At 34.4% G+C, this 24,154-nt stretch overlaps 1 protein-coding gene across 1 annotated transcript in view; it reads left to right on the forward strand.

Moving 5' to 3' along the window:
• Positions 1-563: 563 nt before the first annotated feature.
• LOC122718504 overlaps positions 564-24,154 on the forward strand; it is an 81,886-nt gene continuing 58,295 nt past the window's right edge. Inside the window, exons 1-2 of the mRNA XM_043943593.1 lie at positions 564-1,171; positions 1,266-2,725. Of these exons, the coding sequence (XP_043799528.1) occupies positions 2,593-2,725 (133 nt within the window). The 5' untranslated portion in view covers positions 564-1,171; positions 1,266-2,592. The remainder of the gene's footprint in view (positions 1,172-1,265; positions 2,726-24,154) is intronic.

The raw sequence follows: 24,154 nt of genomic DNA on the forward strand, positions 1-24,154 counted from the left end.
AATATTTACAATTTCAAAAAAATCTAAAAAATATTTAAACAAATATTACATAAATATAAAATTCAATTAATATCAAACAAGTCTGAATACTCACTAAAAAAACATTAACATCCCTGGGTATCATCCTCTCGAGCATTGACGTTCCAACGCAATACGGATCCGATCTCTAACTTACTTCTCACATTAATTGGTTTATGGAATAGCCGGGCGCGGCGAAGCACGTGCCATCGAATCGAAACAATAGTGGGGAGAGTCCGTGATCGACGAAGGCAATGAACAAATGTGAGAGGGAGGGTTGAAAACGGAAAGAAAACGCGTTTAAACAAAACAAGAAACGTGAGGCCGACAAGGAACGAAAAGTGAGATGCGTATACAAGAATGGGTCGAGCAAAGGGCGAGGTAAGGAGCGGAGAGAGAGAGAGGCCCAATGAAAGCATAAGCGCGATGTAGAGGGCACGAGGTTCGGAGTGGAGGAGCATGCGCGGGTGGGAGTGGCACCTTATTCGTCGTGCAGCTCCCGCCAAGGCTTTCTGTCAACTACGAACTCTCGTACCGAAAAGATACACCACCGGTCGCCTGTCAACGCGTATCGCGATGCGCACGATCGACATTGTGATTATTCTGTGGTGAAATCATTTTCGAGTTAACAATGTGACACGAGATTATTCGACATTACGTACCTTGTTTTTTACGCTTCATTTCCCTTTGTGTACACGTTGGATAATGATTCTTCAGTGACGAGTGTTTCTCTCTCTCTCTCTCTCTCTCTCCCTCTCTCTGTTTATTACCATCAATGGCAATTGGAGGGTTAATTTGTCGTGTGTAATTACGTGGTGATTGAGGGATATCGATTTGGTCATCGAGGAATAGGATAATTACACTGGTTTACGGATCAAAAGTGATTGGATATGTGCATAGTGAAGTAAGGATGCAGTGCGATGCAGTGATGTCGATCGGTAATATCGATCGAGATTTGGAGAAAGGGGGCAGCAGCGACAATTAACTTCGTAGACAGTGTCACGTGGTGTGCGGGCTAAGTGACACGTGACCGTGTCGCGTTCAAATGCGTTTTGGAGATTTTCTACAAGTTATTGGAAGTTTGTGTTTATAATATCGTTAAATAGTGCAACAGAAGATTGAAAAAAATAACATGTAATACAGTGTATCGCATGTACGTAGTGTACCAATGTATACGGATTATTATAAAATATCTCTGATTCATCTATCCTTCTATTCGGTATCTTAACCTCTAATTACTATTTTAGAAGAACAAACGAGGAACACAAAGATGCGACAGGAATGCATTGATGCTGAATAACGTGTCTTTGAGGAAAGATACTACCACTGTGGATAATTAATCTGGATACTAATTAATCGTGAGCCAAAGAGACAAATGCAGACGGCTTACTGGTTCAACGAATTTGCTGATTAAACTCGCCATCGGACGAGCGACTAGTATCCGGATGAAAGGGCAGGTTAATGAGACCGGGGAGACGCCTCGAAAGCTTCTCGTAAGAACACGATACTGGAGAAACGGACTCCGCGGTCCGAAAGTGCAGAGAAAATTGGCAATTTCCATCGAGAGAAGATAAGAAAAAGAATGTGGGTCACTTAAATATAACAAGCTTTTTTTTTTTTTTTATCTAGCTTCTGTCGAGTGATCCACGAGCGTCTTCACGAGTGCATTTGGTTGAGAAAAATATTCGTAATTCGATGATTTTCATGAATTTCGTTTTGATCAAGATTATTTGTGTGTATTAGAAATAAAAAAATTTAAAGATATATTTTAGTTTTTAATAAGCGAGCTATTTTCTTTATTTTTTGAAAATTGTAACGTTATGAGATGATAAAAGTTTTAAGTATATCTTCCTCCATTAAATTGGATTATCGAAGACATATTAATCTTTTATATACTATAAAGATTCAAGAAATGATATTGGAAAAGAATTATTGTCCAATTTTTGAAATTTTTAAGAAGTTTAATAAATTCTATTGCGTAAAGATGTAAAAAAATGATCGAAAAGACATTTCGTTCGTACCAGATCGGAAAGATATATGAATAAAATATCAATCTCGGATACTACTTTCCCAACTTTTTAATGAAAGAATCATTCGATTTAATGTTCCGCAAAACTTCATCATCGAGAAAATTTCGAGTATCTTATTCCTCGATCTTTGGACTAGAATCAAACTATCCGAAATAAAGAACGAAAGAAAGGGTTCGTTCGGGAAAGGAAGTTCCGAAACGATCTTCAGCATTTCGTCACCTTGATCCAAACGATCTCGGCGGTCCCCGCCCATCGAACGTTCGAGCCACACGGAGGAATTGATCGAGGAATCCCGAACAAAATTCTTTCGTATTTCTCTAACCACGAGAACCAGTAGGCGGGGAAATAAAAGGAACGAGCCGTAATCTACCAAGGTGGAAACTCGCCAAGTTAAGTTAAAGACGTCCTCGATCGAGGGTATCCAGGTGTCTCCCCAATTCTTTGGATTAACAGTCGCAAGGGTGCAAATTACACGGAGTGAGCGATTTCCTCGAGGGACGATCGGTCTACGCCGGAGAGACATTTCTCAGATGTCGAGCGAACGATGAAGCACTCGAGGCGAGCGAGTGGCTCGAGTGCCACTTCGATCGCGAACGATTCGTGTTCCAGGTGCGAGGGAAAGTGTCCGACGAAAATGCGGCTCGCACTACTGCTGCTCTTCTCTTTGTTCGGGACAGGTGAGAGAACATTTTACCTTTCCGCCTTTTTCGCGTTCGCTCCATGATATTAGATATCCTTCGACTTTTGGACTTGATCCAAAGTTTCTTCAACATTTTGGATTATATCTCTGGATGAAATTTAATAGGTTTGTACTACTTACATCGAAAATCCGATTTTAAGGAATAGAAATTAGATAAAAAGTGCTGCTTTTGTTAAATTCAAAAATATCGAAATGATAATGTTAATTTGGGATTCGGTTGAGTTTCTTTAACGCTTTGGATGGATGAAATTTCTTGTATTTATATTATACTCTATATCTGAAAGTAATACAAATATATGAAATTTTATAAAATTACTTTTTTTATTTTTTACAAAATATTTCTATAATATAATTAAAGAATTTAATACTGGAACAATTCTTCAATATTGTTAAGCTAAAAATCAGATAAGAATTGTTCTTTTAAACTAATAAAGAAATTAGAATTATTAATTCAAGTAGTTATTAAATCTTCCAAATTTTATCAACTTCACAATAAAGTATTACATTTACTAAATTGTAAAATTAAGAGTTACAATAAAAATCCCTCAAACCAAAGAAAAAATTTTTCATTAAGCAAAGAAGGATATTTGAAAGGAAAATTAAAGTTTTAAGAATTTATTTCAAGATTTACTTCTCTCTCACGTGTCCTTTTATTTCAAATTTTCGTTGAATTAATTTCAATTTCTTCACAGCGCAAAATTTTTTAATTAGAAACTTTCAACATGAAAAAAAATTACGTAATAGAAAATTTTCTATATTTTCAAGTAAATTAGGAAATTCCTTGATGTTTGAGAAATTATTTCAACGCCTCGCATTTCTTTCTTTCTATTAAATATATAAAAGTCAGTTAAGAAAAATTAAAGGACAAATTCATCAAGGAACGTAAATTTCCGTTTCTCCTTAACGCTTTAATCTCTGATTCTCGGCTAGGAATTTAATCTTTGCCCGGGATAATTGAAACTTTTTCACGGATTTTCACGTCCTGTTTACGCATCTGACTGGCTAGTCGAACAGCTCTGTAAATTGAATTGCGTTTTTTCTTTAGACTTTCGACTTCAAGATCATTTAATTGTTACAAATCGACTAATTTAATTTAATAAGAATATACATTTCGTGCTCGTTTATTCGTACGACTTTCTAACTTTTTTTAAATATTAAATATAATAAATATAAATATTAAATATAATACATTAAATACTTTTAGAAGGAACGAAATAATTTTTTTTTTTAACCAATTGTATTGATGACAGAAATGTATTTCTTTTGTCAATTTTTACAGAAAAAATATATAATTTATAGAAATTCGATTTAATTATTTAACGAATAACTAAAATATGTGTTGTGCATTGAGGAAGGACTAATCAAAAGTTAAATTAAAATTTTCCTCAAGAGAAATTAAATTAAAATTATTAGTCACGTCTATACTATAATTTTTAATTAATAATTCAATTAATAGTTACAACTGGAAAAATAAATAATAAATAAAATTTTTTTCTTGATCCCTTGGCTCTTTCTCTGTTAGGGTATTCGTTTTATTATAGGGTGAATAGTAAGTAAGGGATGAAAGTTATTAATGAATATAGGCACAGGGATGATTCAGGAAACAAGATTCTTCCATTTGGCGAGCCATCTGTTAGATTCTGTAGGGGATGGTTTTGAACCATTCATTGGAATATTGGAAGTAAAGGTATTAAGTTTGGAAATATGTAAAATTGGTGAATGCTGGATGTTCCTGCCTGTTCATCTGTATAACATGTGGATACTTTTATAAAGATATATTGAATTTTTAGTCTATTAGTTATGTTTGATGATGATAGGTTGATAAGATGATAGGTGGACATTTTGAAAGAAAAAGAAAAAAAATATCAAGATTCTGTTATCTGTTAATCAGATAATAATTAATACATCGTCGTTTAATCCTGTCGAGATTAATAGAAAAATTAATAAAATAATGTAAAGGAATGTAAAATTACGTTACAAATAATATTAATATTCATGGAAATTCTATAATGAAATGTAACAATCGAACAAAACGAATATCGAGAGATCGATACAAAATATAAAATAATATAAAATATTTTAACTATTCCACGATTTCTGAATGAATCATAATCGTTCATAATCATTATATTTCGCAGAAAGATAACAATATTGATCATAAAATTATAATAATTCAGTGAACGTGTACGAAATTTGTATCGGATCGCTCAATGTGAAATATTTATTGAAATATTTTGCAATTGCAACTCGTCAAAGACGTTTATTTTTCACGGATTTCAGAGACAAAGTTGGAGAAATTGATAATTATCAACGCGTTAACCATATGTTCACAACGAGTTCATTAGCGTTTGTCGACACGCATCGCTCGAATTTAATTAAATAATGCGTCAAAGCGAAATTTTGACGTGAAAATTTTGACATGGATTCCGACACTTGGAGGATCCATCGGGATAACATCGACATTAAGGGTGTTCGAGTATCAGAGCAATATTTTATCGCGTTATTTTGATGAACGACACTTGGCTTTTCGTATCTCTACATATTCATACAGCCCATTTGATTCCAATCGTATTTCTTTTTTTCCTTTTTTTTTTTTTTATTTAACTAGAACATTTTACACGTTTTTCATGAATTTTTCCGATATAAAAAAGTATCACTTGAAATGACGTTTATCGAACCTGTCAATGATTGCTGCAAAATGTTCAAAAAATTATATGTATGTTCGTGTATATTGAATAAGATAAAAAAGTAAAATATGGTGTAAAATATCAATCCAATAAAATTAACGAATTATTTTTTAAGGATTGTTAAAACTTATCATTTTACGTTTCAATTTTCATAGTGTTTTCGCGAAATCTCTTCAAATTTCGTAACTTTTTAATACTTATGATACCGATTCTTGCCTAACTTTTATAAAACTTATAACACAGTGTTTCTCAATCTTTGCGTTCCCTCGAAACACTTGAAATCACGAAGATGACGTATTATTTAGAATTTTTGCGTAATCTAAAGAAAAAAAAAATCCTCTTAAATTGTTTTATGCTATAATCGTTATAAATTCTCTGTGCCACAATATTATACAGAAATATTTTGCTCGTTCGCATTTCCATGTTTCCGCGATCGTGATAATTTTAATGTTTCACAAAAAAAAAAAAATACACAACTTTTAAAAGATCCACCGATTCCATCTCGAACAACGCATATCTGAAATAATCACAGGAAGCGGTGCGATTAAAGCGAAGAACTTTTCTAATTCGACCCAACGAGACGCGCTTGTTGTCTCCTCTCGACGCGTGAAAAGCACGAGTTGAAAATTGCGAGCGAGGCTTTTTAAAAAAAAAAAAAAGCGTGGACCAGTCGCGATACTTATACACGCATCGAGCTCGGTAATCGACGTTTTTAACCGTTTCGGTTGGTTGAACGAGGTTTCTGTAATTTTCATTCACGGTTCACGGTAAATACGAATGCAAATGCGCAAGCGAATCGACCGTTGGGAGGAGGGGAGGAAGGGAGGAAGAGGAGGAGGAGGAGGAGGAGGAAGGTGAACGGATGATTGAAATCGCGTGTAATGAATATTTCAGCGGGCCGAATTTTTTAATATATTTCAACTCGGTTATTCCCAGTGTTTTGAGGAAACGTGGTGTAAACGGGGTGAAATTTCAATATTCGAAACAACGTTTATTACACGTGGTGAAAAAAAAAAAAAAAGAAAGAAAAAGGAAAAAAAGAAGAAAGAAACGGGCAACGATGGGATTTTTATTGAAATTATAAATGAAAGTTAAAGTAAGAATTCGAGAAATTTGATTGAAGCTACGAGATTTATGACGAGAAATATAAAGTGGTTTATCGTTTCAAGATTAAATATTTATTTATTCCAAGTGAGAAATGCAAAGTTTAGAATTGATAACGTGAATTTAATAAAGAGAAAAAAAGTAGATATTTATTTGATCTAAAAATCGAAATATCTAAAGTAAATTATATCGAATATAATGAGATTTATTAAACGTTAAATAAGTATTTATAACTTTTGCGTTTGATTCATAAGGAAAATGTTAGTATTTATACTTGTAGTAGTTATTCTCGAGAAAATAAAGTATATAGTTTGAATTTGAATTAAGCTTCGAAGCTTTTCTCTTTGCAACCTTTGCATTTCCTTATCTTATGTTTTCAAGGTCAAATATTTTGTCTTACCTCTCGTAGAGTACCTCGGAAGAATCAAATATTTATTTAAGAGCTTTTATTTTGATTCTAAACTTCCAAGGCTGTTTATTCGAGCTATGAATAAAAAAAAAAAATGAGGATTTCGATTTGACTCTAATTTCTTGAGATCAAATATTTATTTAAGAACTGTGAAAAAATATAACTTTCACCTTGAATTTTTCAAGGTCAAACAATTTTCAGCTTTCATCTTCTTCCGTTTCTTTCATCTTTCGTTCAAGTTTGCGATGTTTAATATTCATATATTTGATTAAATATAAATCTTTCTCTTTTATTTTTCTCTTTTATTATTTATTACAACGACTTGTGAATAATATACATATCCATATTTCCGCGTTGTCACGCGTTTCGAAACACAAACACGTTTCATCATCTGCCGTAATTGTTTACACTTTGTTTCCTATCATTTCCACGAATATCCGTTTATCTTAACTATCATTTCCACCAAACCAGTTATCAATTGTTCGAATCAACGTGACACGTGTACACTCACACGTACATCTTTTTCATTCTATATTTTCATTAATATTTGCACGTTAGATTCATATCCCTTCGTTTATTATTATTATTTATTTTACATTCAATATTATTTCGTAATTATCTTCATACATTGTTATCCGAAATTCCAAAAATTCCTATAACCCCCCCCCCATGAAATATTAATTTTAACGCAATAAATTATACGATGTATATTTATTTTCGTTCAATTTCACGAATACCATAGTAATCATCAATCACTCTCATCAATCTTGCGAAGAGAGGAAAACAAGAGTTAATAACTCGGTAACTTTACACTCGAATCAAATTCAAATTAAACGCAACTTCTAGCGTTCGTTCGACAAAGCGAATTCGAAAACAAGGATTAATGACCTAGAAATGCAAAACTGCCCTCCCCCTTCTCGATATCGTCACGGATCATCAAAGTAAAATGCACTTCGATGCTCGAACGTTTCGCAATTATACGCGAATCGTTCGTGGCAAATTGGAGATCGTGTATCCATTGCGACCGAATATCAGAAACGTTGCAATATCGAGTCATGGAGGAGGAGAACAAAGGGCGTGTTGCGAATAAATTTGGAAAACGTGTCGCGATGTAAAAAAGAAAAAAAAACCGGATAAAGGTAAAAAAGGGAAGAAGAGAGGAGGGGGGATGGAAAAAGGGAGGAAAAAGAAAAAAATCGGGGAAACAACGAACGATGGAAATGAAGGTAACGTGTATACGAACGTTGAAACGGAAGAGCGAAATCAATTTGCAGGGGGCTTAATGTGGGAGAGGGGGGAGGGGGGGCTGTGAAGTTGACAAACAAGTTTCAAAACTCGTTATTGAACTCATTAGTAGCTTAATTAAGGAAGAAAATCCATCGTGGTTTTTTCTCTCCCCCCTTTTCATTTATAATTAAAAACAGGAAGGAAAAAACGATATCCCATGTTTTATTTTATTTATAGAGAGAATGGAAATCGTGGGGTTTAATATTGTAATAAAATATGTGATTAATATTTTTATATTTGATATTAATATACGGGAGATAAATATTTAAGATAAAATATACGTCTGCATACCTCTTTCAAGTTTGTATAGACAATTAAAATCACTACAATTTATTTGATTTTAATAATGACGATCAATTTATTCAATCTTCGTCCATCGTGTATTTGTTCGAGCCAATATTTGCAAAAGTCAACTCCTCTTATATCATATTTTTCGTATGACTTGGTTTTTTAAAATTTATTCTTACAAATATGATTAATAATGTATAAAAAATAATATCTAGAGGAGAAATCTACCTTAAAGTTTCCTCAAACATTGAGGAATAATAATAATAATTGCTTAAAATAATGCAATTCCAATTAAAAAAATAGAGATGGACGAATTTTTCATCTTTTCAATATTATCAATTCTCTTGCTTTACTTAATTCGTTTAATTTGCTTTATCAAATTGCTTTATCATTGTAGAATTTAAAATGTATCTTTATATCTCAATATTACATAAAAATTAAAAAAAAAAAAAATGTTGATATTTAATGGATTAATTTAAAGACAAGGAAAAAGTCAATACGTATATAAAAGCTAATATAAAATTAATAGTTCGTCACATATTAGAAAGATATCTTTTATACGTATCGAAGCAAAAATCGTTTTCCGGACGGAAAACTGTTGCACCGCTTGATTTTATTCGTTTATAGTCTGCCCTTTCGAGGGGAAATCGCGAGAAATTTTTGTTTGAAAATGTAGAATTGTAGAATCTCGTGGAGCAGAGCTAGGATTCATGGCCGTTTCCGCCATTTCTCTTTTCTATCGGTTGAAATGTGAACTGCTTAGCTGGCGTTCCACCCCCAGCAAAAGGAAGAGATTAAGCGGCGCTGGATCGGAAGAGCGAGGATTCTGATTTCCTATCGAAATTCGTTGCTCGGATCTATTTCGATAAAACATATGTACTCTCGTGCGTAATAAAACAGCTCGAATATTTGCACATCATTCTATTTATTACAGCATTTAAGTACTGATTGATTACATCAGAAATTTTCAGTGTGTCGGCTGTGACAAATATTAAGATCATCAACGTACTTTGTGTATTTATTAACAAGATTATATTGTCTACGAATATATCTTTTTATTCCAATTCCTCTTCCTTTCAAAATACAAGCCCGTCGATCGCGAGAAATAATCGTTTTCAAAAATCATCTAAATTAGATCAAAGTATATCTCGTATTTTTTTGAAAATATTATAAATTTAAATAAGAATTTTATATTATGAAAATTCAAAGTAGAACGTTTCTATTGAATTAATGAAAAATGTTTAAATTTAACCGAATTATGAATATGTTAATACCTGTGTTATTACCTCTTAATTTTAAGAAAAATAAATCAAATACGTAATAAATCCCAACAGAATCGCATCCTCTAAATTAGAATACTTATTCATCATCCAATATGAGCTCGATGTTACTCGAATAAGGTGTAATTAACCATCTATTATGAATAGATATAGTGAAACATTTAATTATAAAAATCTAAATTCCCTAATTTCTCTTGTAATTCCCATTCTATTATTATAAAAATGGTGTCAACGATTGTTTTCGTTTGTTTGAGATATTCTCGATAAAAAACTAAGCTCATAAATAAGCGCGATTCTAATCAAATCCGACAGTTCAATCGATTTCTCGAAAGTAAATAAAGCCACGTGATCAAAATCTAAAAATAGAGAAGAGATGATTCACGGGACTTGATATAACTTCGAAAATTAAAATTCATAAGTATGACCATGATACTTCGTTCCCTTAAAGTTTTGATCTTTGCACTTTTAAAGTTTCTGAGACGAATCACGGTTAGTTTTGCCCCGCAAACGTTCGAGGTACTCGTCGTTAGTCACCTTCAATGCAAATCTGGTGAATGTAAATCAGGCAATATATCAAGCAGATAGGTGACCAGATTGATTTATCGGTCTACTGTTATTGAGCTCCCTAAGGAGAGGAAGTAATGACGTCTTCTTAGACAAGACATCGCAATTTCTCTTACACGCTTCCTTCGACATACAAATTTGGCTATATCGTCAAATTTAACCATTTTTGCCTCGTGGAATCTTAAAAATTTCAAAATTTCGAAAAGTCGCTCGAAAAGATTCGAGATTCCAAAAAGAAATTCAACGATTTATCCCTTATTACCTCTGAAATTAAAAATCTAAACTCTTTCAAAATTAATCTTCCGAATTTCATCTTCGAGCGAAGAAATCCGAAATTTCAATGATGTATATAATCATATACATATATACATATTTCGAAAGATTCCAAGAACTCTCTCTGACAGGAAAAACAACCCCACCACTTCCGTAATTACCGTATTCGCACAAATGGCGAGGTAACGCGCGAACGATCGGCAAGGAAACGATCTTGCCACGGCAAGAGGGAATCGATGCCTCCTTAGGAGATAAGTCGAGAGCCGGTTGGGATAAATCAGGGAGAGGCATTTGCTCGTAAACATTTCTCGTGGAAGGGGGGAACCGCGAAACGTTTTCACCGGGGAGGGAGGAGGTTGCCAGAGGGAGGTTGTGTGCACGGCGGAAAAGGGAGTCGATGGGTGGAGGGAGGGAAAGGCGACGGTGAGAAACGTGAAAGAAGCTGCGCCGAATAAGGACGAATGGGCGGTTGTGCACACGTAAAGTAAGCCTGGAGATTATGCAAACGGCAGCCAATTCGATTGAAGTGCACCGCAAACAACCGCAGTTTTAACCCATTCGGCTAAACGCGGCCATAGGGTTGCCACCCATTAGAATATATCCAGCGTAGGAACAGCGTAGGGGGTGTTTCATTAAGTTTGCATTATCGGCTCCAACCTGTGATTCATGGATTACCTTCTTTGAGCATCGTCACCGGCCGGTCGTTTTAATTCGCGCGTAATCCCTCGTGCATACTCGTCGATCGAATATAACGAGTGTTTGATAAGCTTTTAAGTCGTTTCTCTTTGTTGATTTTCGGGAGTTGATTGTTGGTGTATTGATTAAGAAACGTTCGAGTGTTGGAAGTGTTAAGTAATTAGGATCGCTGAGCGATGGAAATAGTTAATGCGAGTAAACTAAGTTGAAGAGAGTTGTATCAGTGGTGGGTAATATTACAGCAGCGGAAAATCGAGAAATGTGCAATGGGATGGTTGGTAACGAACGAATGTATAATATTATACAGCAACGAAACTTGAAGAATCAAATAATACATTTCCCAGTAATCAAACGAAATCTAATTTTATCCATCCGGATAGCATGGATTCTCGATCATGAGTGATCGTGCTTCGTAACGAGTACGGGATAATTTTTCACGTCCGAATGTACCGCAAGAAAAATTACCGCGGATCCTCTCGGAAATCGATCAGAGTAAGCTGACCGGCGGATTCGCGACAGAACGCGATCAATCACCTCGAATCCGCAAGGTAAATGAGCTTTTTTTCTCCTTCTTTTCTCCTCGATGATCATGCAAGAAAATAAAAGCCGAATGATAAGCATACGATCGTTTAAATTCATCGTTAAATTTGCGCCATCCACTTTTGATTTTTTTTCTTTTTCATTTTGCGAAGAATTATTTTGTAGTTTTCATTTTGTAGATATCTTTTACTTATGGTCCTCGATATTTAAGAAATGATATATTCGATTCGTTATTTTTTATTCGTATATTATTTTTTTTTTTTCGTATATTTTTATCGTTTTAATTAATTCTCGCTGCAATTTTGTAAAGTATGAGAAAAAAATAATGAGCTTTTAATTATACATCTGAAAAACGAATAAAATTAATTCATTCCTTTCTTTTTTTCTCTCTCTCATAAATATTTCCCCTTATAAATATAATTACGCACCTCTTCGGAGAATAAAACATCCTATTTATCGCTAAATCAATTTTCCACTCGAGTGGAAGCGTCAAACGCATCGCTCTCCATTGTCTTCCCACTCTTAATATATTTTTCACGACATTTGTTCGCAACGTTTGATCCAGAAATGTAGAGAAACGTTTCACGAAGAAGAAGTGGTACTCACTTTCGCACCAATAGAGGTTGGCTGAAAAAAAAAAAAATGGCGCGACAATCGTTGGAACGACTATGTTTACCGCATCGAAATTACGTTTTCAGACGCGCTCGTGCATAGATACGACAATCACGAACGAAAACTCGGTGAAAGAGAGCGGGTATTAATAAAGACCGCAATATTTCGACCTTATGCCGCGGATAATTCTCAAGCTTTTATCGTTTTCATAAACGTGGTTCAGGTTCAACCACCCCTAATCTCGTCTCTTTCTCTCATTTCCTCCCTTTCATTGACGCTTTCGAAAAATTCTTCACAGGTGAACGATAAGCCTCTTTCTACATCCTGCTTTTATCCTGTCCTTTAGAGTGATTATTTTTTCCAAAGATTAAAGTTTCCTTCTTCTTTAAATATACATGAATACGTTTTACATATATGAATTGCCATTTTATGAATATTTTCATTCAAATAGTAGCTTTCTTTTCAATTTTGACAATGTTGTTTTATTTCTTTTTCATTAAGATTTCAATCTAGGAGACGTTTAAACAATATATTTTTATTTCATTTTGCGATTTTTCTTCTTTGCAAATGTTATACGAAAATGTATATAAAATAAATAGATATTTTAATATCCTTTATCCTTCATCTTGGATGTTTGACAAATAAAATTTTGTTTCTAAGAATTTTTATACGTTGAGTATGTAAATGCAGTTATATATTTTAATATATTAACAATATATCTTTTCAAATTCCTTCAAGATTGAAATCTTGTCATGATGATGATCCAACTTGAAAATCTTTTAGGTTCTGAAAGCTTTTTTGAAAATAAAGAAATAAATAAAGGGATATTATAATTATTAGAGATTTAAATTATTAAACTAGACACTTATCAAGTAATGTTTTAATAATTACGATTATTCCTTATTTCCATTTCATTTGGATTGTTAGCCAATAGACTTGAAAGTCGTATCCTGTTTCTTTTTTAACAAGAAAACGTTAGCTGTACATCGAGTCGGTGTACAATGTTTTATTAAAGGGTGTCAGTTCGGGTGAAAAGTTCCTCGTTCTTAGACTTTAATAAAAACATATAGGGCGAGTGCCAAGTTGTCGTCGAATAATCCGCGTTCTTATGAATTTCTCAGCTTGCCTCGAAAGAAGTTCAAAGTGCACTGTCGTTCAAAGACGTTTCGGGACGAACAGTTCTGTCTCCGCTTGCTCGAAATTCCCTTCTGATGTCTGGATACGACAGGCAAGGCTTTGAGGATCATAGATTTACTAGGAACCGTCACGCTGAATAATCCTTTGTCACTGTAGAAATTGAAGATTTCTTTCTAGAATTTCTCAGATTTTCCACACATTTTGGGAGAAATTATTTCTCGAGGAACGAAAATCTTTGATCTTTTTCCTCCGTTGAGAAAAATCTCAAGAGAGGAATTAGGAATCTCTTGGTCTATCAAAATTTTCCTTTCTTCCTAATTTTCGATTCGAAAAGTTATTGAAATTTTGAAAAGAAGGAGCAACTTTGAAGAGAAGTGGTCGATTAATCCTAGATTTTATTCACGTAAATAATGATCGTTTCTATTCCGCCATCTTGCAACAAGATACGCAGCCAGAGCTTCTTAGCATCTCAGTAAAAATGTAGATCTCTTCCAAGTCACATTTTCCAAGTACAATTGATTCTGTAACATTGCACACAGTATTTTTAATATTATGCGAAATCATCTTGAATATTATGAAATTATTCAAACGATGAGAATAATTCAAGCTTATTCAAAAACAGAGCATTAAGTTAATGTCTATATTCTTGGTAGATGGTCTTGTAGATTAACCTTAATGGTCTAGACTGGAATAGAATAATTTAAGAGTTTTTTTTTTTAGAAAATAATAATTCTATCAATATCAAGAATATGTTTTGAAATATTTTAACCATTAAAAAAAAAAAGATAAATTTAAATAAATTCATTCTTCTCCTCGTATTATCTTTTTCATCAAGTGTCAAAGTAATATTACTACGATTAAACGGTCATAAAAGCTTCTTCTGCTTCTTATGAAAGATTGCTAATGAACTTTTTCTCTAAAGTACTTCATCTTTCTCTTTATTATCAGGTAGTATCGAAGTCCATTATCCGATGAATTAGTAATTATTTTTTTACATCACTCACTGCTTTGGGAAAATTATCACGGAATTTTAAACTTTTTTTTTTTAATAAAGGGATAGCAATTTGCTCAAAATTATATCAGTAGTTATGATAAGAAAAGATATATAAATTATCTTTTCTGTCTTGTTTTGACAATTCATTCGCGTCGTGAGAATTTCTTCCAAGAAACGTAAAAAGTTCAAAAGAATTTGTACGAAATTAATCGGATATCGATGAAAAAATATTTTCGATCATTTTCTCTTTTCTCTCCCAATAATTCCTGTGTTAAACAAGGAATGTCGTTTACTTTAATCAGGAAATTTCTTATTTTTCTTTCTATTATCCAAATTCCTTGCTCGAATCATCTTGTTTTTGCTCGATCCATGAGCGAAACGTCATACTATTCTGCAGTTCCTGTTCGTGCAGGATTAAGTTCTGCCTAGCGGAAATCCTCTCGTCCAGGTCACGATTCAAAATCCTGTGCACTTTAATCGCGTCTAACGGAAAATAAACGGAAAAAAATAAAAAAAAAAAAAAAGAAAAAAGAGTAAAAAAGTAAAATGGAAAAACTGTCACTTCACGTATAATATCAGAATTATTATTGTAAATTATTAAATTTTAAGTGTTCCTACATTTCCCCTCTAATCGTCAATTAAACAATTTTAACTCGAAGAATATTATATAAAACATTTCTAAAATTGCAACAGATACAGATCTTTCTGATTAAAATCCTAAACAAAAATAATAAATTTTAACTCCAACGAAAAAAAAGTTTTTAATACGTCGAATTATTTGAAACGCGACACAGAAGAAAGCAGAGTACGCTTGCATAAAAAAAAAAAAAAAAAAAATTGCTATTTTAATCTTTCCAACATAAATTTCCAACCGAATATATTATTCGCTCTTATTTCTTAATCCATCGCCCAATCATATGGATTAAAATAATATAAAATTTTCATCCCCCCTAATTGCAACGTTTCGACAATATAAAGGGAGGGATTCGATTCAATTACAATAAATAAACACGGCCATTAAAACCGTATGATACGATCCAAATATCGAATCGATCGACCGTGGAAAAGCCATCGAGCGCGGAAACAATCAGTCCTCTTGTAAAATTTTATTTTTTGTCAGGAGGGCAGAGAGAGTAGTATCGATATATCGGGAGGGGATTACGCGCAGAGAATTAATCGCGATTCGATATCGATTGATCTTTTGTCGAGGGCGTCGCTTCGACGCTCGTCAAACAGGGAGGATTTTCAGGAAGAATCTGTCCCGGCCATTAAACGGGGAGCCGGGGGAGGAATCTCGATTCGATGCGCGGATTACAGCCGAGGCGAGTAACGCGCCCCAACCAACCGACGTGAAAACGCCACTCGACCATCTTATTGGCCGTGTGTCACCGCTTTGCACACGTGTAAAGGATCGGACACGTTACGACGAATTCTCTCTCTCTCTCTCTCTCTCTCTTTTCGTTCGAATGGACGAGTATCGAAAGCACCGATTTGAAGAAGCGTATGAAAGATCGGAGAGGACTGTGTTCACGTGGAGATTTAACGTGCGTGGGTAAAAAATATGCTGCGGATAGAGATGGAATTTGGAGAAATGGGGGAGGGAGATTTACGAGAGAAGTTATTGACGTTTGGAAATTTCGATAAAAGGAAAGGAAAGGAAGTTTGGACGGGGAAGCTTTGAGAATTCTGAAAATATTGTACTTATAAATTTAAAATATCTGATAATCTATAAGTATAGAAATATGTTTCGATAAAGAGGGTGGATTTGGAGATAAAGGTGGAGAGAGAGAAAGAGAGTGAATGTTTGAGAATTCTGAGAATATTTTATTCATAAATTTAAAATATCTAATAATTTATAAATATTGAAATATGTTTCGATAAAGGGGAGGTGGATTTAGTAGGAGTAGGGAAAGAAAGAGAGTATTTATTTATAGATTTGTTAAAATCTGTTATGTTGTAATGTTATTTCTGTATTATTTAGTAGATATATGCATAGAATTTAACTAAAAGGATTAAGTTTTAGAAAATGCATAACTAAATGCATAATTATTTATAAATATATTTTATACAAGGTGTTGTTCGAAGAATTTTTTGGAAAGAAATTTGGAAATATTTTGAATTCAAATAACAACGAATGATATTTATAAACGATATTGATTTAATTAATCTGAATCGAATCTCTTTTTTTCTTTTCATTGCTAAAAATATTTCGCGATAAAAATTTCTCTACTATATTATCTTTCGTTTAAATTTAAAATTTTCCTCGATGAAAAATGAAAATTTGGAGAAAAAAAATTTCAGGGGAAAAATTTTGCTTGTTTAACTACAAAGGGTTAAATAATATGAATTCTCTTCGTTAAATAATTCCCTGTTAGAAAAAAAAAAACAGAAAGAGAAACGAATAAACTCTCATCCAACTGAAAATTTTTTTGCTTTCTCTTTATAGTAGACCAGTCTGTTGTCAACGACACCAGCTATTCCCACAAATTGTGTAATTTTCGATCCATTACATTTCCATGAAGTCCTTTCGTTCCATTAAATGGGATAAAAAAAAAAAATCCATTCCACGTCGAGAATGGTTTTCAACGCGAATCACTTTTTCAACGTGATTTTTCTTCAAATGAAATCTCTCATGAAATACATTAATCACGTTCATCAGAACGTTTGATGCCATTTAAAGCAATGACTGGAAAATCGAAAAAGATTGATTCCACATTTTTTTTTTTTTTCGAATTTCAAACAAAGAAAATTTCAGTGGTGTAATTCCAAATGTTTCGAGTTTCCAAAGAATATAAATAGAGTTTGTTTTATATATATATTATGTAATCTTTAATATTTAATTAATTTGGAGAATTTGGCGAATTCGATCATCGAAATTGGAACGTAGGAGAAAATTCACCGATGCGTTATAATAGGCTCCATCATTGGGATATTAAAGGGAAACGATTCTTTAACTCTTTTGCCCCGGCGAAATCCAGCGCAGAGCGCACATCGTGAATAACAGAAATTCAACTGTGCAATCAATGAATGTCGAATGAATGTTTTAAGGTGTCATAGGAACGAGAAAGATAACGAGGATCTTGAATTGATTTGAAAAAAGAGATTCTCGCGATTTATCATTTTTCTACATCGATTGCAAAGATGATACATTTGATGATGAAAAGTTTCATATTTCGAAAATTATGAAATGTATTCTAAAAAATCAGAATCGTTGCCAATCTCTTATTCATATCACGCGATAATCCTCGAATATTGAGCAGTGATTTACGAATTTCAATGCGCGTATAGAAGAAATAAAAAGTAAATAATCATAGCTTTCAAATATTCGACATTTTATCAGCCGTTTCATATTTTTGTTGTTGTTTTTCCTTCACTTCACAATTGTTTTTACGTTTAGAAAAATTAATATCCATTCCTTTCAATTTTTTGGTCGGTCGCTTTGAATTTTGTTAACGAAACAAGGTGGAGGCAAGATGAGAGATACCGGCCATCAAAACTCGAGGCTTCAAGCCATGAAATTTGAAAAAACGGACGATGAAGCTCGCCTGTCTCGCGCATTATGTAGAATTGCTGGTCTTCCATGAAAAGCTTGTAAAAATACATGCGCGCGTACACGTGTATAAGGTTCAGAGGCGAATAAAAGTGAATTTTTTCGCTCGCGGCGTTGCGAAAATAAAGGAGAATTCTCGTGAATTGTCCAATTCGGGAAATAGTGACATTCTTGCTCGAAGCGATGCTTGTTTTAATCCAAGAGAGGATCGTGGCAATTCTTTGAAGACGAGGCTCCACGAGGTTTTTAAGGTCGTGCTCATTTGTTTTTTTTTTTTTTCCTCTTTGAAATATTAAATCTTCCTTACGAGATCTTTTCTTTTTTTTTTTTTTTTTTGGATTCTTGGATAGTTCAAGACGTATCTGCGAATGCAGTCCACGAAACGGGCCAAGAGTATTTTTGCCCGGAATTAATTATGATGTCGCGTCGTTTTCTTCTCTCTCTCTCTCTCTCTCTCTTTCTTCAATCTTTCCGCTTCTTTTTTAGACGAACATAAATATTTCACGTTCGCGAAGATCAAATTAACGTAGCTCTTCGATGTAATCGAGTTTTATCGCGTTATAATTATTTATTATTATTCAATATAATTATGAGATTACGAATATTAATATTAATTACCTCGCTGCTTAGTTCTCTGAGACGAAACGAACCATATATAATAAATTGAATGTATTAAAATTAAAGCATTAACATTATAATTATCCAACGTGACCACCACTTAATTAGAGTCCAACGATTCACATTCAACGTGTTTGACACGCGTACGATCCTAGCCATCAACTCTTTCAAAGAATTTACTTTCGAAATTTTCTCTCGTATTATCACGAATCTTAAAAAAAATCAATTTTTCCCGACACCATTCCCCCCTTTTCTTTCTTCGAAAATAATTCTTCCCCCGAATACCTCTACCAATAACCTTCTGTTCCGACAAACTTGCTCGACACGCCATCCTCCCTCCCCTCCAAATTCCTCTAAATCCGATTAACCTTTCCATACACGATTATCACAAATACCCCCCCTCCTACTATTCCTCCTCCCAGTTGTTCGAAAACGTTCGCGAATTGTATCGACAACACGGGCATTTAACGTTTAACACGCGGAGGTGTTAACGGACTTTATAAATCAGTTAGGAAACCGTCGTCCACCGCGACAATCTCCCCGAAAGTTTTCGAGCACGGTTAGCCGTTTTCAACCACGTCTTGGCTCGTGATCGTGGCCAGAAATAAGAGAAGCGAGGGAAAAACGAATCCCTTCGTTGCTGGGTTAATGGATTAAGTTGGAAGTTATTCTTTCTGCTCGTTCCACAATCTCTGTGTGTATGTATGTGTATATGTATATATATATATATAATCTAGTTTGGACAAGGAGAGAGTGAGGAGGGAGGTGGAGAGAGGAGCAAAGAGTCATGGTTTACGACCGGTGAAAAATTGCAGGGCGAATTTGAATGGGTGCTTGAGGGGGAGGGGGTGGTTGGGTCTGGTCTTAATTACACGGAACGGGGGGGAGGACAAGGGATGCGTTGGATTTTCTCGAGATGTTAATGCGTTACGTTAACTAAGGGGTTGGAGAGATGTTGAAATTTTCGAGAGGGCGGGGGTTTTGAATTTTTCCTCCCTCGCGTTAAGGAGGAGGGGAGTGTTGTCGGTTCTAATTTTAAATTTAATTTTCACATACGTGTACAAGATGATTTTCTTGTTCGTGTTTCTTGTTTTCAATTCATCGTGTGCTGTTTCGTGTAAATGCAGGTGGCTTTTAGGGAAAAGATATATAGTGTGTCTCTTTCGTATTGCAGTCTTTAATGTAGAGTTTGTTTGCCAGTTATATAGTAACTGTAATACTTTGTTGGAAATTATGGAAAATTAGAAACCAGATGGTGTAAATTCAAGTAGGAGGGAAAATTGGGAGTAGAATTGGGAAATAAGGAGTGCGTAGGACAGGTTTGGAAGAGTGATTTTGATGTATCTGCATTAGAATAATAAAGTAGGATGATCGAAGAGGGAGAAGGCACAGTTGGTAGAAATTGAAAAGGCTGCAAGCCTTTTGAAACAATTTTTAATACCTAAAATTTCTCACAACGATGTACCAAATATTAATAACAAATAATTCAACGATTCGTTTCAATGATCAAAAGTGTCGGTATGGGAAAATTTGGGGTCAAAATCTTTAACGAACGAAAATTCTAAATCGATCTAAAATTTCGATAACGAATTTTCTTTCACGCTAGAACATCGATTTTAACAACGGATATACCTGGCTACATTCTCAACGCTATCACGAAAACTTCAAATAACCACCACCTTCATTGATATCCCACCGTCTAATCTCGTTACCTCAATAAATCTCGCCACCGGTCCAGGTGTTTCCAACAGAAAAAGGGAAGAAAGCGGCCAAAAGCAATCAGTGTAGGGTACACGTAGTCGGTCTGGTAATCCTCGAGTCGTCAAACTCTAATCCGACGAAAGAAGTTTCGCCAAATCCGCCCTTTTCCTCCTTTTTTCAGGGGGGTGAACGATACGTGCCTCGCTACGAATCGTTCCTCCCGCTTCGAGATTCCATCTTGTTTCGGTGTAAAATGCTTCCGTTTTAAAATAATAGTATAATAGATTCTACATGGCAAAGGTTGAAGGAAATCTCGGAATAAATCTCTTTTGTCGTATATATTTTTGAATATTTCTTATATAAAAAGTTTCTTGATTTTTTTTTCAGCATGAATCGTTTAATTAATATTTCCATACATCTACAAAAATTTTATATCGTAAAAATAAAATCTAGAATTTGATAAACATTTTTCGTCGCAGTGAGTGTGTATGCCAATAACGTTGTAATTCATAATATAGCGTTATATCATAAATTTCAAATATTTATTTTTACGATTTTTAATAAACAATGCGGTATAAAAATATGGACAAAAATCTTTTTTCGAGAGATTTTATCATTTACCTTTTATCAGACATCCAACATAAACCGGCAATGAGATGAGAGGACGAAATATTCATTTCCTTGCCTACGTAGATCAACACGAAATAACATTTCGTGTCACGAAACATAAGAACAATCATAATAACCAGGCTCCCGTAACGTGTGACAATCGAGCCAGCGCAATTCCATTAAATTCCTGTACCGAGCTGAATTAAACGAAAACTTCCGCCGCCGGTGTCCGCATTACTCATCCCTCAAACAAACAAACGAACCTACCGAAATTTCAATCTCGCCCGTCTCTCCAATCCCCCATCCTCTCCTCCCCATTTTCTTCTTCGCTCAAGGATCGCCCTCAAACCTGCCTAATCGTTGTCAATCCATTCTCCACCCCTCCCCCTAAAAATAAACGCAACATCGAGACGGGTGGGGTTGAGGGTGGGAAACTGGGTCACGAGGAACGAGGGCTTAATTACGCGAGTCCCATGAAATCTGATTAGCGGGAAGCAATTTGCTCTCCCGGTTATTCCGCAAAGGCTCACGGTCCGAATGATTTCCGGATGTAATAATACCGTGGTAACGAACGTATGCGCGCGTGGAATACCGTTGTCGCGGCCAAAAATAGAGATACAGTGGGGGACGAGACAAAGGGAAACGGAGATAGGGATCGAAAGAGAGGGGAGGGATGGAAATTCTCCGAGACCGGAAACACGAGTAAAACTGGAGGAGGAGGAGGAGGAGGAGGAGGAGGAACGGTAGAGAGTCGAGAGCGTGCGTCTACCTGGGGCGCATCATTTTCATACGTAAACATGTTGGAATAAAGAGGAAAGGGGGCGGAACTGGTGGATACGGCAATAAGACGAATGGCCGCCGCTGTTATCCCGAGGGCTGTTTCGCCAACCTTCAGGATTTCTACTCTGTTTGCATTGCCTCAAAGATAATCCCGCTTGTCGAAAATTCAATTTCGCGCGGGCTATTAATTTGAACCGGTCGAAAGGTGGCGCCTCCTCGCGTCGAATTTTATTACTACTGATTCACGCTCTGTGACTTTTGTGGATTATTTGTAGAATCTGTTAGAGATATGCGTGTTCCTCGATTTTTTCATCGTTCACGAAAAATTAACTGGGTGTATTGTTTCCTCAGTCGCGTTATGTGTCCATTCTTCAAAAATTTTTCGAAGGATATTAATATTTAAGGATTCGTATTAATTTCGTAACTCTCTGTTATATGAATTTCTCATTTTTTAGTATTTGTCAGTTCGGGTAATGACATGATTGGTTAATTCAATCGTTAAAATCGTTTGTTCCACATCTTATTCCCAAAAAAAAAAAAAACCATGCTTTCAACACCATCACATTGGTTATTATACAATTCTTGTATTCCTCAATCTTTTGAAATTATTTTAATTATATCATTCCCATTTACATACTAACATCCTCGTCGCGATAATAAACTCTTCGAAATTTCAACAATAATTACACGAAATCCTTTCTAGTTCTAATAACCGGAAGCGTTGGCGTACGGGAAACTTCTCGAGGAGCCGCCATTACGGTTCTCATTGAAGTCAGCGCGATTAAAACGCGGCCATCGTACCGGAAACAGTCCTGCAATTTCACTTATCCGTAAACTCGAAATGCTGTTTCTTCTCTACCTCGAAGCGTCTTCTTGCGAAATTCTCCAGAAGATCAAAGGAGTTCTCTTGACTTGTTCGAGGAAATGGGGGCGTTTCGCAGGATAAATGGAACTTTTATGATAATTATTCGCTCGCTTGGGGATCCAGTGTTGAATCCAGATACTTCGGCAAATCGATGAACGCCGATGTTTTTAATTAGTAAACCTTCCTCTCTAATGCGGTTCTCCGGAGGGATTCCTGATAAGAAGGAAACACAAATTCCTTAGGGTGAATTCATTGTGGAAACTGGCTCTAGCTTCGTTATCTTTTTTTTGTGAGTTTTTAAAGGAAGGATAAAGGAGAGGGATTGAAATTATTTCCCCTTTTTAATCCAATTATAGGATTATTAAAAAAAATAAGATAAATATTTTATCTTGTTCCTTTAATCTTGTTTTAATCGGGATTTAAGGATTATTTTGTTTCGTTATTTTGATTAAAAAAAAAAAAAAATGTTCAGAGTTTAAGAATTATTAGGCATTTGAAATGGAGCCATTTAATATTAAGATTATTTATATTTTATTATTTTAATTACGAATTTTTAAATAATAAGATATTTTTAAGATGATTTCTTGTTTTTTCAAATTTCTTTGAGCGAGGAATTATGATATAATTTAAATGCAAAATTATTAATGTCTTAATTTTTAATGATAATTAAAATTTATTAAACATTATCGAAATTATTATTTTATTTTATAGAGTGAATTTTAATCATGAATTTTAATGACTTTTCTCCTTTAATGGAACACATCTCATCAACATTAATATTTTTGAATATTAATTATACTTCGATTATGGAGGGGCTTCAAATTCGTACAGCGAAAATAAATCAATACATTCTTCATTATTTCAAAAATGAGTATATAAACTGTATACATACTCGTGATATAAACTCTTTACGATAAATACATTTAAAGTTTAATGAAGAATTTAATGATTCTCGTTAAAACCATATTATGAAGGAAATTACATCACTACCGATATTAAATCTCATTATAATAATACAGAACTTTCGTTCTTAATTATTTCAATGAAACTGTACGTACCCCTATGAATGTGACACATAAACGAGTTGCATACAAAAAAAATTAAATTATTCTCTATTTTCAAAACAACAAATCTACCAACACATTCCAATTCTAATCAAATCTTCAAAAAGCGTTTTATTCCAAAAATCATAGTATCATACAACTTCGTGTCGAAGGGGACATCGTTTGAAACTTATTCAACAACGTCATAATTCCCGCCTTTGAATCACCATCTAATTATTTCACGGATCGAACGCGATTCAGAACGAGAATTAGTTGCCCGAACTCGATTCCTTTTATCTCGATCCGACTCGTTAGCCCGAGGTAAGTCGATTATCTATTATACTTCCAACTTCGTAAGTTGATTATCCA

The sequence above is a fragment of the Apis laboriosa genome, unplaced genomic scaffold, assembly GCF_014066325.1.
Source record: "Apis laboriosa isolate Shangri-la unplaced genomic scaffold, ASM1406632v1 scaffold64_cov150, whole genome shotgun sequence".
Classification (NCBI taxonomy): domain Eukaryota; kingdom Metazoa; phylum Arthropoda; class Insecta; order Hymenoptera; family Apidae; genus Apis; species Apis laboriosa.